General features: G+C 43.2%; 4 protein-coding genes across 4 annotated transcripts; 1 reads left to right on the top strand and 3 right to left on the bottom strand.

The window, feature by feature from the left end:
- Nucleotides 1–59: 59 nt before the first annotated feature.
- Nucleotides 60–3,195, bottom strand: C8R40DRAFT_1158969 (uncharacterized protein; the record flags this gene model as incomplete). Its single annotated transcript, XM_046229809.1, has 14 exons — nucleotides 60–422; nucleotides 487–582; nucleotides 604–800; nucleotides 828–915; nucleotides 943–959; nucleotides 1,017–1,120; nucleotides 1,145–1,539; nucleotides 1,576–1,590; nucleotides 1,621–1,700; nucleotides 1,731–1,772; nucleotides 1,794–1,798; nucleotides 1,826–2,462; nucleotides 2,502–2,726; nucleotides 3,075–3,195. 14 exons carry the CDS (start codon nucleotides 3,193–3,195, stop codon nucleotides 60–62), a joined length of 2,385 nt encoding a protein of 794 aa, XP_046090220.1.
- Nucleotides 3,196–5,265: 2,070 nt separating this feature from the next.
- Nucleotides 5,266–8,798, bottom strand: C8R40DRAFT_1167090 (uncharacterized protein; the record flags this gene model as incomplete). Its single annotated transcript, XM_046230949.1, has 15 exons — nucleotides 5,266–5,534; nucleotides 5,581–5,604; nucleotides 5,664–5,957; nucleotides 6,005–6,104; nucleotides 6,153–6,227; nucleotides 6,277–6,299; nucleotides 6,348–6,584; nucleotides 6,634–7,161; nucleotides 7,211–7,232; nucleotides 7,282–7,443; nucleotides 7,494–7,705; nucleotides 7,759–7,773; nucleotides 8,186–8,347; nucleotides 8,403–8,616; nucleotides 8,661–8,798. The coding sequence occupies 15 exons, from the start codon at nucleotides 8,796–8,798 to the stop codon at nucleotides 5,266–5,268; spliced, it is 2,475 nt and encodes an 824-aa protein (XP_046090221.1).
- Nucleotides 8,799–9,215: 417 nt separating this feature from the next.
- C8R40DRAFT_1167091 (uncharacterized protein) lies at nucleotides 9,216–9,677 on the bottom strand (the record flags this gene model as incomplete). The annotated part of the gene is made up of 3 exons (XM_046230950.1): nucleotides 9,216–9,484; nucleotides 9,546–9,594; nucleotides 9,645–9,677. 3 exons carry the CDS (start codon nucleotides 9,675–9,677, stop codon nucleotides 9,216–9,218), a joined length of 351 nt encoding a protein of 116 aa, XP_046090222.1.
- Nucleotides 9,678–11,120: 1,443 nt separating this feature from the next.
- Nucleotides 11,121–14,374, top strand: C8R40DRAFT_1158970 (uncharacterized protein; the record flags this gene model as incomplete). The annotated part of the gene is made up of 8 exons (XM_046229810.1): nucleotides 11,121–11,219; nucleotides 11,244–11,585; nucleotides 11,636–11,932; nucleotides 11,980–12,410; nucleotides 12,531–12,754; nucleotides 12,833–13,701; nucleotides 13,732–13,886; nucleotides 13,984–14,374. The coding sequence occupies 8 exons, from the start codon at nucleotides 11,121–11,123 to the stop codon at nucleotides 14,372–14,374; spliced, it is 2,808 nt and encodes a 935-aa protein (XP_046090223.1).
- Nucleotides 14,375–15,437: the final 1,063 nt, after the last annotated feature.

A 15,437-nucleotide genomic window follows, 5' to 3' on the forward strand; every position in this document is an offset into this window, starting at 1 on the left:
TGGTCAAATATGTAACTGAGATAATATTCCAATGTGGTCTATCTTTATTTGAGTTTATATCACTCATCCTCACCCTCATTATCCTCTGGATCTTTGTCCTCGACAAATCCACTCATCCTTGCAACATCTAAACCTGGTTTCTCAACAACAAATACACAGTCTTTCCAATCCTCTCCCAAAAACTCCGTTGAATGCAGGACCATTGCTATTACTGCCTCAATTTCCGTGACATTTACTACCCTTGTGGCATCAACATCGCCATGTTTGCATGACCATAGCGCACTAGAAGACAAATGTAGAAGTAAAGGATTAGGTTTGGTATAAAGTGTAACCATTGCCAGTGTACGTGTGTCATTTTCGGTGATAGCCAGATGGAAGAAGAAATGGACTTCCGCAAACTCAAGTTTGCCATTGCAATTAAGCTACATGATAGTAAAGTCAGTAACATAATGAACGAATACATAACCACATAATCACAGTACCCACCTTAACATCTCGTGCCCGCCTTATTTTCTTTTGATCCTTTAAGGATTCTCTCCACATAGAACACGCTATCTGTCCTGTAGGAAGGCGCAGTCGAGCCTATCGCTGTACCTTAGATACCTTCCAATCATTGGGAATTAGGTGAGCAGGAACACTGTCATGAACATATGCCTGAAGTGCGGTCATTTCATGCACTTCCAGTTCACGAGGGCTTCGGTCCTTTTTGCAAAGAAGGATGAAATTGTTCCCAAGGTCAAGTCCTCCCCGCGGTGTCTTTCTTTCTAAGTCATGATCACTGTCTAGAGCGGGAACAGCAGCTTTGAGTGAGTTGGTTTGAGATCGACGAAGACATCGCTCAGATAAATTCTTGTAAGGATTAGAGTCTTGACCAATTTCTTCAGTAAGATTACCAATTGACTGTTCCATATTCCACTGGGAATATGCTATCCCGGGACCGACTCGCTCAACCTCAGGAGCTGCATGACGTAGGAAGTGGATGCTTTGCCGGACAAAGTGAATTCAAGAAATTTTACGCTGTACATATAATCGCTCGTACTCGACACCAAATTGAATAAGGAGAATGTGCATGGTTTTGAGTTGGTCGCGTGTAATCTTGTATTGATACATATAGCGGATACTGGCGCAAAGCTTGCAGTAGGACTTCCAATACTCGAGAGGGAGTATGTTGTACAATAGTCCAGGACCCAGACCAAATAGGTAGAGGAGAAACTCCCAGGCCTTGTAACCACTGTTGATCTTCTCGGCGGGGTTACGTGGAGGACGGTCAAACGAACCGGGTAGATATGGAGTACAGTTCGCAACATCAGCGCCTTTTTCCCATGTGTCTTTGTCCTTCAGCACCGCCCAAACCCAGGTGGAAATATCATCACCTCGATCACAGGAAACTGATCCACGCCATAGAGGGATAAGGATATCGGCAAGGTTCAGGATGAGATGCATAATGTCACCTGGAAACATGTTCGAAAGTCCGAGATAGGTATTTGGATGTAGACCAAGGAAGATGCTTGGTATTTTGATGCCAGTTTCGCGTCGATTCTCGGAATAATTTGCAGCAGTACGTGAAGCCATTACAACCTGTAAGTCATCCTGATATCACTGAGGATCCATCGCATACACGTTGTCAGGTGCGAGGTCATTAAAGTCACAACCAGGCATGATGTAGGCATCAGGCTTGAACATTACAGGGTAATACATGGCTTTGCCATCCTTGTGGCGTCCCGGCTGACCACACCATACCCGACAGCCATTCTTTCCTGTGTGACCAACACCTCCACTGAAGTGAACAAGACCAAGACTGTCTGCAGTAGCCAAAAGAATGAACAGTTTTGAGGATCTGATGATATTTGAGTAGGCGTTCCATATGCGCAGACTGCCAGATTTGTTCACTGCGGCGATATGTGCTAGGCTGGGAAATAAAAATGATTGAGTGATTTTTGGAGCATCTGGACCTGGTATCACGCCCCCGGGTACAACATACTTCTTCTTATAACGTCTATTTGGTGAAAATCCAACAAGTATCCAAATATACATCCAGCAGTCTGAAGCCTTCATCCGATACAGCTGGGCCTCGTCCATTGAAACCATAAGAAACACATCATTCGAAGAGATCTTCTCACTTGATAGTGCCTCTAGTATATCCTTCCCACAACAAATATTATCGTACTCTTCGATAGGCTCTCCTCGCCGGACCTGCTCTAGTAGTAATTGAAGCTGTTCCCCAAAGTGTCCAAGTAATTGCACAGTTTTGGAGTCACAATAGAGCGTCTGAATGTAAGGCCCATGTGGTAAGGTGTAAAACTGTTGGCAAGGGCGGTTTGTAAGCAGATCATATCGCGAGGTATCACATCGAGGGCAAGACTCGTGGTCTGCAAATGGTCCAGTGTAAGCCATACATGTATTTGGGCACATGTCATGAGTAATAGGATGAATACCGGTGAGAGATGCAATTTGTGATTTAACTTGTGCATAAGATAAGAGAGATGAGGAGGGATATCAACGTTGTATAGCAGCTCGAGATGATGTATATTCTTTTTCAGAAGCACGCACAAGACCTATAAACAGGTCGAGAGAAAATAGGATGTCTTTCTCTTCATCTGAGTCCCCGAATTCAATTGAATGCTCCGGGGGGTGAGTGAGAGTCTCCAGTGCAGCTTCCGATAATCCACTCTGATCAAGTTCAATAGATCGAAGAGCATTGATGTAAAGCTGAGCGATTTGAATATCTGTATTCCAAGGATTTAGAGCCAATGGTGGAAGTTTGTCCAATACTGGGGGTGGTGGCGGCGGCGGTGGCAGTGGAGGCAGTGGAGGATCTGGAGGAGGAAAGTCTTTATTCTATGTTGTTCTCAATGAGAATAGATACAATGACAAAGCATTATTGCATCCTTACCTGGTTTTCCTCTTCATCTATTGGTGTCTGAGCCTGCTGATTCTCCCCTATTTGCAATCTGACTGGACCCTACAATTACATTAGATATATCCTAAACAAAATCGTCAAGTTTAACGCACTTGATTAGAGTCATCCAACCGATGTTGACGACGCCGGGACCTTTGCTCGTCATCTTCATCACCTTGTGGTGGTGGTTGCAGTAGCCAAAATTTTGCATGTGCGTAGTAGGTGGTCCTGCTGACTTTGATACGTGCTTTACAGTATCGAGCACAATTACAGAAGAATTCGTTTGGTGCAGGCATTTTTGTGATTTGCTTTGTTGAGAGTAAGTTAGATTCAGGTAAAATAGATAGAGTTAGTTACTTGCATCTGCAAAACCTGGATGAAGCTCCAGGGCTTGGAGGAGCATTCCACAGCATCAACAGCACCAAAAGCAGTGAGAGCAAGGGTACTGACTGGACAGCACTGGAAAAAGCTCTAAGGTACTGTTTGATTCGTCAAAGAATGTTGCAGAAAGCCATCAAACTGTCCACCTCTCTGGCGGTTTATTTGATCCTTCAATATTGTTTGTATGATATTTGGCAAATTTGATATTGATTAGTAAGGGACCATATTAGTATGAACATCCGTCCCCACTTTGCTGCATTCCCGAATTTCCGCTTTCCCGCTTTACCGCTTTCCTGCTTTTCCGATTTCCTGTCCTCCACCTTTTCTACCCTGTTATAGCAGCTGATCAGAACATATGACACAGATATAATGACGCTGTATATACAGTTCCAAACGCATGTCCGAGACAGGTCAAAACCTGAAAAATCCTTTTGGTGAAGGTGTCAAGTCCATGCCTCGGTCCTCCATTCCGCCGCTCGGTACTCCGAAGATCCACTCTTATTGTAATCTTACTCTTATTGTTCTTTCTCGCTACACATACCCTTTCGTTCTAGTCTCTCCTTATTGTCTTTTACTCTACCCTGCAGGTACTACTCGTATAGCTCCTAGTAGTTAGTCTGGCGCTCCGCACCGCTGCGCCGCTCCGTAGATATAAATACTGCCTGTACGCTACTGTAGTTCCTCAGTTTAATTATCGACTTAGATCAACTTAGATCTCCCTTCCAACTTAGCTCTTCTCTAAGTCTTCAGGCTCTACGCCTTGGAGTACTCTCTACTATAACCTTAGGACTTAGACGTCCTCTGGTTCGCTCCTCGTCACCGGCGATACCGCCGCTCCGACTTGGCTGCTCCTCAGTTCATCCCTTCTCTACTCTCGATCTCCAGGGACTAACGGCGTAACGGCGGTGTTGTTAATAACTTCACTACTGTCCCACTCGTCTTCCGCACTTAGATACCTTGTGGCTTTGGCACGGTTACACGGTGTACATGATCTTAACAGAAGGCCTGTTCAGAGCGGTGAAGTAGTTCCACGAGTGATGCAGATAAGAAAGAGTCTACGAAGAGCTAGATGTAGAAGCGAAGGTTCAAATAAGCTGTGAGTCAGAACAATGATAAAAGCTTCTAAGAACCTAGCGAATCAGGAAATATCGATATGTGAGGTATGTGCCACCCCCTTCCCTTTGTCCAAGTTCGCCTCCATGCTATACACACCTTAGTTAGGTAGAAGAGATGAATGGGAGAATTACTCACCTGAAACTTAATGCCCAAGAATGCAAATTCTGTTTGAATTTAGAAGAGTGATAAGGCTCCCCTAAAATATCCGTAATTATATCGGAGTACAATTTGTGATAGGCAACGTTGGCGGAGGTAGTAAATTCAAGCTTTTTGGGAATAGCCCCATCCTCGTATTTAGAAAGACAGTATCTGATCTGAAACATATAATCAGTTAATGAAAAAGTAAAATTTGTGGGTCACTCAACAAGCATCGCAGCTAAAACTAATGCTCCATGAGGTACTTCAGCTTTGAAATCATTCGGAAAAGTCTTCGCCAATGCTTTGTTACTGGTATAGAACAAGACTTTCACAACTTCTTTGAGACAGGGATGCGAAAAGTTATTGACTCAATTCTAAAAAAGCAGAATTACTAACTTCTTATCTTGTAAGGAGATAAAGGACATTACATTTACGTCTCTTCCGTATTGCAAAAAAGCACTTGTTGTTAGAAGTTCTTTGATATACTCCGTTGTAAGCTCATTTAGCTGATCGGCATTGAATCCTGAGATTGGTTCCCTTGACGCAGGTAAAGGAAGAGAATAGTGGCTGATAACCATGGGTTCGGCCATTCTTCTGAGAGTATTCCTATAACTTGATTGACTTTTATATAGCTAGAGTGTTGTGTATAAGTATGGGCGGCAAATTTTTTGGGAAAACTCACAAAAGTGATAATATCTGCCCAATGTTCTTCAATATATCCTGAACCGACATTAAAAAGTTGAGGAAGAGCGAGTCAAGTCTTTAAAGTATTCACCATCTTCCACCAGAAGGCCTTTGTCTCCCCGATCTTTGATAGCTGATTCCAAACAATCCGAGATAAGTTTTTCATGATTTTCCATAGTCAAAAATGGAGCCTCAAGAACCATGGCTCTATGCATGTTGGATTGAGCGACACTAATAACTTTTCTAACTTGCGCCGGATAGAAGGAAAGCTTTGTAGGATCTGTCGAAGCTGGCTTTTTCCCTTTATTGCGTGATCCTTTGAAAAAACATTAGCAAATTTTCAATTCAGAAAGTCGATTCACCTTTTGCATTTGAAGACAGATCAGCTTCGTTTAAAAAGATATAAGCCAGTTGAAGACTAGTTAACAAATTTACATCAACGTACCTGGAGTCTCAGAAGAGATGTTTGTTGAGAAATTTCCTACAAGGTCTGGTGATGCTGGTCGCGTAGGCAGCAGAGATATTGGATGTGAAGCTGAGCGTGAGACTGGGTATGACTGCAAAGCTGATTGTAGGTGCGACTGCGAGGCTGATTGTAGGTGCGATTGGGCTGATGATTGCGAGACTGATTGCGAAAACAATTGCGACGATTGTGAAACTGATCTACTGGGACCCGTTGAAATATTCAAAGGGCCTTTTTGAGAGTTCCACCCCGCAGCAGGTACGACAGAGGCATAACCTAAATTAAAATTAGCAATAGAGTGGCAGTTCAAAAATGAATTTTACATTGGCGTGAAGTAATAGGGAGATCTTTGGTATAGTTGGGTGAATCATCTTCTTCATCTTCATTTGCTTCTGGGTCATGCTCAAACTCAGCACGTTCTGCCTCCTCCATTTCATCATCTGACGGAGTTTTTTAGCTTCTTGCATGCACTTTCAACGCTTCAGAATCAGGAGGCTTTGGAGCATGCTTTCGAGTAGGCAACAAATCTTGATCATACTCTTGCTGCTGTTTCAAAGATGAGAGGTAAGTTATATTTGTATAAAATAGTATCTACCATTTTACGCTCTGCAAGACTATCTGTACAACAAATTAGTATATATAATATAAAAATGACCAGCTAAATACCTTGAGATTGAGCTATACGCTCTTGTTCCTGTGGGACTACTCGAGCATATTGTGGTGGACCTTCAATTTTTCCATGGATTAAGGAAGATTGATACCGCCGATGACCTTCCAATTTCCCACTTCCCATACTGGCCATATTACCATTTTCCATTCCTCGATCCCATGTAGCTCCTGCGTTTCCATCGTACGTAAACCCATTCCAGCTACATATACCTATCTTGTTCTTGGCGATATTCGCTATATCTCATATCACTGTCCTGGTGATAGTCCTGATATCCTGTATTACCTTCGCCACCTCTGATATCTCTATCGCGTTGATAATTACCTCCAACCCTTGTACTCTCATCATAGTGATAATCCCCATAAGTGTCAGCTCTATTCCCACCATAAGCACCTCTGCCCTCAAAGTCATCACCTTTACCTCCCCCATAACTTCGCTCGCTATGTCCTCCATAGCCCATATTATCACCTGTTCCCGAGTTAATAGTTGAAGGAGTAAAGCCCCCTCTGTATCCTTCTCTGTCAAAATTTCCTCTTTCAAAGCCTTCCGATCCATGTACTGAGTAAGGCAGCGAAGAAGCTAATCCTCCTCGGAGAGGTGTCAAGCAGTTCGACTCTTGAGGAGGTACAGGCAATCCATGCGCTGGATAAGTTAGTGGAGCAGCTAATCCTCCTTGGAGAGAGGCTAAGTGGTTCGACTCTCGGGGAGGCATAAGATGGTTTGACTCCTGAGAAGGTGCCAAACTTTCTTGAGATAGCGACAAGCGGTTTGACTCTTGAGGGTTGAAGTGATTCAATTCTTGAGGGGTCCATCCTGTTAATACTCAGAAGGAATAGTACCATTATATCGACAAAAGACACACCTTTAAAAAATGTGACTCTATCCTGACTAAGAGTTAGTCTAAATTCAAAAAGAAATCAAATTGAATCTCACAGCGTCCGGTTCATCTCTAAGGACCACCTCTTGAATAGAAGCAATAGAAGGCTTGGGGACTCTTCGAGCAGTTTGAATAGGAGGAGCAGGATAGCCAGACATCGGAGAGGCAGAGACTGCCGGCACTTCTTTCTTCTTACTGGCCTTTGTCCGTGGTTTTTTCTGGTAAAGTATTTTAGAAAAGTAAGCAAAAAGTTGACGGTAATTCTTACTGATTTTGAAGCAGGGGGAGCCATAGGATTAGGTGAAGCATCTTCAGGAAATATTGCGTTGGGCAATCGGGTAGAACTTGTTTGGGCTAGCGAAATTTTATCTGCTGCTTGTAACATTTGCGTAGCATGTCCACCTGTCCCCTTATTTGTCCGTTTGCTTGTCCTCTGAATACATAAGAGACTTGGAGAAACAAAAATGAACCAGAACCGTACTGCTAATAAGATGAATATCTCAAAATCCGATAGATATATAGATAACACTTACTAGGTATAGGTTCCTCTGTTGAATCGTCAGGCCATTTCTTCATGGTTCAAAAGTTCAAAAAAGACGAGGGAAAAGAAGAGGCAAATCGAGAAGAGGAAAGGTACACTGGGACCCACAGCTCCAAATTTATACCGCCTCGAGGATTTCAGCCTCCACCTTTCGCCATTCTGCTGCCCCCTCGACTAGTTCCCTTGTAATGAATCTGAATTATATTTAAAGTATGCGGGCTTACAATCGACCTACTCTTTAGTAGTACAACATAGCAGAATGTGCAATTTTAGTACTTTACAAGGAATATTGCTAAGTTCAACCGCTTGCCAATTCCCTTCAATCCAAGATGAGACCTCCCGTTGCTCCCCTGTAGTTGAATATCCTAACTTCTAAAATGCTTATAAGAGTCGATAACCAAAAAGCCAATATTACTTACTGCCATCCTCATAGTAAGTAATCTTGGTATGGGTGTCCTTGTCGAAGTCATTAGATTCTGGCTCTGGCTCAGGCCTTTCTTCATCTGTGTCGAGCTCATCTAAATCTTCCTCAAAATCCTCTGAAATGTCGTTATCTGGCTCCATAGAAGGAAGAGAAAGATCTAGAAAGAATAATTATACAAAGGTACTATAACAATAGAAAACATGTTGACTCACCTTTATTCTCGATATCTTCCAAAATATGTTTCATTTTTACAATAGTTTGAGAAGCTTTAGAATCCTCCGAATGAATCTTCTTGACTCTGTGAAGGTGAAGCTCCAAAATAAGTTTGGTGACCAGGATTTTATGTTCCAGAACAGATTTCTCCGTAGTAAAAAGAGTCTTTTGTGCTTCAGCTATTCTAAGCAGATAACTAGCTTCAATCTTAGTCTGAAATAATGAGATAAATATAAAACGCAAGGTAGTAGCTTTACCAAGGTTTCATGACTTTCTTGGTCGCTATCTATCCAGGAATGATAAGGTGTTATAGAAGAGAGATCTTCTAAGATAAGTAGTGCATAAGGCAAGGTCATTCTAGCAATGTAAACAGTAACAATACCTGCAATATCCATAGCTTTTGAACACAATTTTTGGCTTCTTCTAAGTGAAGTGAAAGCGACAGCGAAGGGACAGATGAAAGATAACAAACAGCTCCAAATAAACCTCATTCGTTCTCACACTGAATTTACTCTTCACACGTCTAAAATACAAAAAGCACTACATAGAGCATACAGTTGGGCGATTGTACTCTGATCAGCCACTTCTTGTAACTTATCTCATAGCAAGAGATAGATTCAATGATATAGACAGGAACCTAGAGTAATAAGTTGATTCCAAATGTACTGAAAAGGGAGTTTGAAAATTTTAGCGCCTTCCTATTTTGGAGCTACCTTCTGCATGAAAAACACACTGACCAAAGCAATGAGCTTGCTTCGAGTCTGTACCTGGAGCCCAGTATCAGAGTAGTGATCAATGTCTGAACTTCCAATTCAAAGGAGCTCTGTAAGGACTCCAATGATTTTGTCCATGTCCTGAGGCAAGTCCGCGGGGAAGTTCTTCGAGATGTGAAGCAAAGTACGAACAAGGTCAATTTCCCAGTCGCATACCCACTTGTTCGTGTGTGCAACTAGGTCCTGTACAATGGAAATACGAGCCAAGATGTAAGGAAGTGCTTCGAGGTAGGACGACAGCAAGGGCAAAGATCGATACGAAGAAGCTTTTCTGAAAGGCCCCCTTTTGAGCTCCGCATCAAACACAGCTTGCGAATAAAGGACTTAGTCTTTCCTGAACTTCAGTGATATGAACGGCATCAAAAGCACCTTCGAGGGTGCTTATGAGAAGTTCTTCTGCATTACGGCCTTTGATACCCTGCATTTTGGATGAGACTTAGAAGTAGGATTCACTGTGGTGATACTCACCTGGCGCACGAGAGAGAACAACGCGGCCTCCATGAGTTCATAAGCAGGAGCTTGTTAAGATCATGTACACCGTGTAACCGTGCCAAAGCCACAAGGTGTCTAAGTGCGGAAGACGAGTGGGACAGTAGTGAAGTTATTAACAACACCGCCGTTACGCCGTTAGTCCCCGGAGATCGAGAGTAGAGAAGGGAGGAACTGAGTAGCAGCCAAGTCGGAGCGGTGGTATCGCCGGTGACGAGGAGCGAACCAGAGAACGTCTAAGTTCTAAGGTTATCGTAGAGAGTACTTCAAGGCGGAGAGCCTGAAGACTTAGAGGAGCACAGAGTTAAGGAGGGAATCTAAGTCGATAATTAAACTGAGGAACTACAGTAGCGTACAGGCAGTATTTATATCTACGGAACGGCGCAGCGGAGCGGAGCGCCAGACTAACTACTAGGAGCTATACGAGTAGTACCTGCAGGGTAAAGTAAAAGACAATAAGGAGGGACTAGAACGAAAGGGTATGTGTAGCAAGAAAGAACAATAAGAGTGAGATTACAATAAAGAGCAGATCTTCGGAATACCGAGCGGCGGAATGGAGGCCCGCGGCATGGACTTGACAGAGCTGCCGCAGCCACAGGCCCTTTTGTAACATTCTGACAAGCCAGAACCACTCCGGGACTTATCAGAATTTGTTGCTGAACACCGAGGAATGTCATGGTCATTTGAGGATCATCTGAATGATGTTTATACTCTAAGGTAGGCTCTTTTGTCAAGAGGTTCTGGTTCCATCCCCCAGGCTTCCCCAATCGGATCTTCAGCAAGATAATTGCTTGCAACAGCCTCCGTTCAATGATGAGATTCTTGAAATATGGTAGTGAAGTTCGCCATATTTTCCCCTTGCAGGCCAGTATAACATTGTCTTCGTTGTCAGTCCGGTGGAGATAATGAATGCATTCGATAATGGAAGCAGACTGAGAACATGTAGGCTCCCCAACAGGTGTACGGATTAGAATTTCCAACAAGTTTTGCGGAACTTGTATTCAGGAACATCCTTGTGAAGGCAGGCTCTCCGGTGCGGTCAAGAAGAGTAGGAATAAGCCAAGGAGGACTCATAGAATGTCTGTATGCCTAGTAGTGTTGAGAAAGTCATGAGTTTCGCAAGTAACGGTATTTTTTGTAGTAAGATCTGCAAACGGGAGTTACAATGGGGGTCATGATGACCATTGGCTAACAAGTACCCACCTATACTTGGATCGGAAATGCGGGCAGTGCATTATTTGAGCTCAGCTGTTGAGGCTATGTAAGTAGTGATGTCCACGCTGGTGTTGGCAGCCATTTGGACAATTATTAGGAAAGGCGCAAAGTCTTGAACTGGCTAATCGGGAGTAGCTCCAGATTAGGAACGCGCTAAGATTGAGAAGTCACATGTTTGAAAGTCACAAGTTCTGAGAATTATAATTACACGCTATTTTCAGGAACTTTAGACACTCTTCAATGTCTTTCCCCTGTTTATATTGCGGTCAACTTTGTAGAACAGAAGCAGGCCGTCGCAGTCATGTCAAACAAACTCTATGCAACTACACTCCTGGCTTGGTGCCGCTATCCTACTTTGCTCAGCCCTCTGCCCCGCCTTCTCCTCCCAGTTCTGAACACTCTGGTAGTGACGATGGCAATATTGGTAGTCACCATGATGATTATAGCAACTATCAGGAGGACGATCAAATGGACGTGGACTCTAGCGAGGCAGATTCACTCACAATTGAATACCCCAATGCTGAAAAAGTTATCGGTCAGGGGGTTACCTTTATGGATGATTTCAATGACAATCAGTTTTCCAAGGAACGGGAATTGAATGTATACTACCCTTTTGCTTCTAGGCCTGAGTGGGAGACAGCTAGTTTCTTGCTCAATTCTTCACTTTCAATGAATGAGATAGATACTTATCTTAAACTTGATTTAGTGAGCGTGTCTTCGGAATTAGTTGCTCCTACTTATATAAATTCATCCAGACCAAGAAGAATAACTTGTCTTTCAATTCTGCTCAAAGGTTAAATGACCTAGTGGATATGCTCCCCCCTGTTCCTCGCTGGAAATTCCGAAAGATCGACACCCTTCCTCTCTATCCTTCAAAGAGCCCCTTGGTCTTGTACCATAGAGATGCTCTCGAAGTCCTTCAAGATCTGTTAAAGAGTCCTTTGATCAAAGACTCTCTGAGTTTTACTCCTTTGCAAATATTCGCCACATCTGAAAAGGCTATGCGTATCTACGACTCTTGGCTGTCTGGAACAAGAGCTTGGGATATGCAGGTGAGTAAGATGCTTAACATCTAACTGTGTACTTATCCAAAATGTAGATGCAACTCCCTGAAGGTGCTACTTTGTTAAGTACTATTTTATCTTCCAACAAGACAAATATCTCAGTTATTACGGGAAATTGGGTAGCTCATCCTCAGTTCATATCATTGGCCAATATAGACTCGGATCTATTGTCCAAAGCGTCGTTACATCTATTCAATCTGCTTGCTCTTCTTCCTATACCAAATTATGTTGAGCAGCGTTCTCTCATACGTGGAGTGTTGGAAAATCGACTCTACCACGGATGTCTTGATATTGTTCTTGAACCTCTCAAAACTGCTGCTTGCATTGGCTGCATGATGAGCGATCCTTTAGGACAGCTTAGGGTTTGCTTTACCCCACTTGCTAGTGCTGTAGTGGATACACCAGAAGCTACTTTGATAGCCTGTGTGGGTGGGTCAGCGAAAACATCTCCATTTACCCTGGCAATGTACAAGGATTACGGAGATTCTTTTTGCCATCCTCCTCGCCTCTCCTCTGCCACTCTGGATACCATAGATAGTATACAAGCTAGAAACATCTTCCCTCAGGATCTCCCTGCCTATCAAAGAGCCTCGGTAGCAGTTCGCACCAATGGGGTAGTCCATCCTTTCTGGAGAGATTGGGCGTTAGCTGAACCCTGCGAATTTCTCACTCCCGAACCCCTACACCACTGGCATAAGATGTTTTGGGATCATGACGCCAAGTGGGCCATTCAGGCAGTCGGAGGCATCCAAATTGACTTCTTATTCTCGATACATCAGTCGGCTGTAGGATATCGCCACTTCAAAGAGGGTATTTCTGCACTCAAACAGGTGACAGGAAGAACGCAAAGAGACATACAATGATACTTAATCCCTCTCATATCTGGAGCTGTATCATCCAAATTTGTCGCTGCTCTCAGATCTCTCACCGACTTTCGTTATGCTGGCCAAGCCCCTCGATTCAGTAAAACCTCATCTCTTCGAGTACAGAAGGCTCTAGAAGAATTTCACGCAAACAAGTCAGAAATTCTGAGCTTGAAAGCCCGAGTCAATCCAAAAGGAGTATTTATTGATAACTGGGAAATCCCTAAGTTAGAGTTCCTACAAAGCGTGGAGCCTAGTATCTGTGCATCAGGTCCTGTAATGCAGTGGACAGCAGATGTCACCGAACATGCGCATATCTATCTTGTAAAAGATCCCGCTCGCTCTGGCAACAATCATGACATGGAAGTCTTTATTTGTAGGAGCTTAGATCGTCAAGCCCGTGTGAGACGGTTCAATCTTATGACTGCCATGAAAGATGCCCAGGTTGATTTTCACCTAGGTGATGTCGAAGGGGATGAAGGCGGTGATGGCGAACACATTCAGGAAGGAGGAAATGAAGAGGAAATCACCTACATATCGACAACCGAGGAGCTGGTGACTCAACTCAACCCCGTATCTCACAAGCTTTTTGGGTCTTTCCATCCTAAACAGAACTTTTTTCTCAAAGCCCGTTTGTTGAGGCAGATACTTTCTGCTCCTCTTCCTCATCGCGTCTTCACTGACGAAATCTCCGGAAATATTGCAGCCTTCAGTCTGGTTCGAGATCTAGACCTGAAAACTATGTCTATTGAAGACACTAGTCAGCTTTATTTGATTCAAGATTTCCAAGGAGCCATTTCTGATTTCATAGACCGGTTCAAGGCTGGTATACAAACATTTGTTGTAGGAGGTAGAAAAAATGGAAACTCACAATCGATCATACCCTTTACCAAAGTAAAACTTTGGTCTAGAATCTGTATCCAGTCAAAGACTTATTTCAATTGGGATCTTCTTGCAGATCCTCATACTATATTTGCAGCTCCTCTGGGACCTTCTTGGGAGTTTGGACGTTCAAATGCGGCTATCATCAATATCGATCCCAAATTTCATTGGCCCAGAAGCTCCTTGGAAGGCATGTAGTATACTGAGTCATAAGTCTTCTGATAACTGATATATGTTTTCAGGGCATGCTGTTGTCCTGGTGAAAATTGTTTTCACAGTTGCACAACCAAGAAGTCCTTCTCCGGCAATAGAAGGAACTCATCAGTTCTTAGCCTACTGCGAATGTTTAGATGTAGTCAACCAACCACCGCCCCCTCCTCAGTACCAACATCTTCCTGGATACAGCGCTTGGCCCCCTTACTTTCCTGCCTATTCTTCTGGATGCTTTATTCTAAAACGCGCTCGAAGAACTGATACAACTCCTTTGGGTGATATCATTCCTATTTCTCAGTTTAGATCTTTTGCAGATATTTGTCCTCGCTACAAAGGGCATCCACATACTTCTTTGACCCAGACTACGAGCCAGTATTGTAGCGAGGAGTTTTTATTGAACAAATATTTTAATAAGGAGATATTTTTCGCCCTAGATAAAGTAGATCCTTGCCCTACTAATACTGCCAAGTAGTATTTATTCTCTCTTTCTTCTTGTTTGCACTACCACCTTACTGTTGATGAATCTGCTCTTAGGCATACGAACTATGTACTTACCGTGACCACCGCCACTTTTTAAAAAGGGGGATATTCAAATTTGAAATGTTATTCAAGTTCACAACTACTTAGTGATAGTCTTTCGGATCATCTCTTCTTTAGCTCGGTCTTTACGCAAGTTGCGAGAGCTGCTAAAAGCAGCTACAACAGCCAAAGAATCTGACAGCTGCTCTACTTTTGATTAAGTGCTCTCGAATGCTGGAAAACACTGGTAAAAAATTAAGCGAAAATCCAGGTTTTGCAGATGTGCTGCAAGCTACTACAGCTGGGTTCACAGCTTGTTGGGGTCCATCTGCAAAACCTGGATATTTGGCTAAGCACTGAGAGCAAATCCCAGCAGATCCCAGTGCTTTTACTACTGGGAAGTGCTCTCAACTGCTTTCAGACCCTTAGCCAAAAATACAGGTTTTGCAGATGTCAAGCCCCCAAAGCCCCATTAGTCCTTGCTTTTCTCCTCCACACTTATTATTAGTTTATTGCTTTGAATTAATGCCCAAGTGTTATTGCAGATGCTGGCAGTTGGATCCAGATTCCTGAGTATCATTTTCAATTTCAAACAGGGAAGTCCAGAGCCATTGATACTGTTGAGATGCTCAATAGGATACCAAAAATTATTGGCATGAGCATTGTCAGAGTTGTGATATGCATGACTTTCTCCAGACATTGAATCCAGGCATTCCAAGTTGATGTACACTGCATCATTTCATATATGTACAACGCACCACACTATCAGATGCTTTGAGGATAATGACACTATTAGTAACAACAAATGTCGGTGTTATCATCGAGTTCATCTTAAAACATACAAAGTGGCTACACCGTGCCGCTTCGCGGCAAATATTGTGGGCGCTCCGCGCCGCCGCTCTGCGGCAGGATCCTAGAGCTGCTTATGTAAATTACTTGAGCGCCTAACCCGTCGCTTTTTAGTATATACTATATAGGATACCCATGGGCTATATTCTGCTATATTGCGTTAGCTC

This window comes from Lentinula edodes, assembly GCF_021015755.1.
Source record: "Lentinula edodes strain Le(Bin) 0899 ss11 chromosome Unknown C8R40scaffold_5, whole genome shotgun sequence".
In the NCBI taxonomy this organism is placed as follows: domain Eukaryota; kingdom Fungi; phylum Basidiomycota; class Agaricomycetes; order Agaricales; family Omphalotaceae; genus Lentinula; species Lentinula edodes.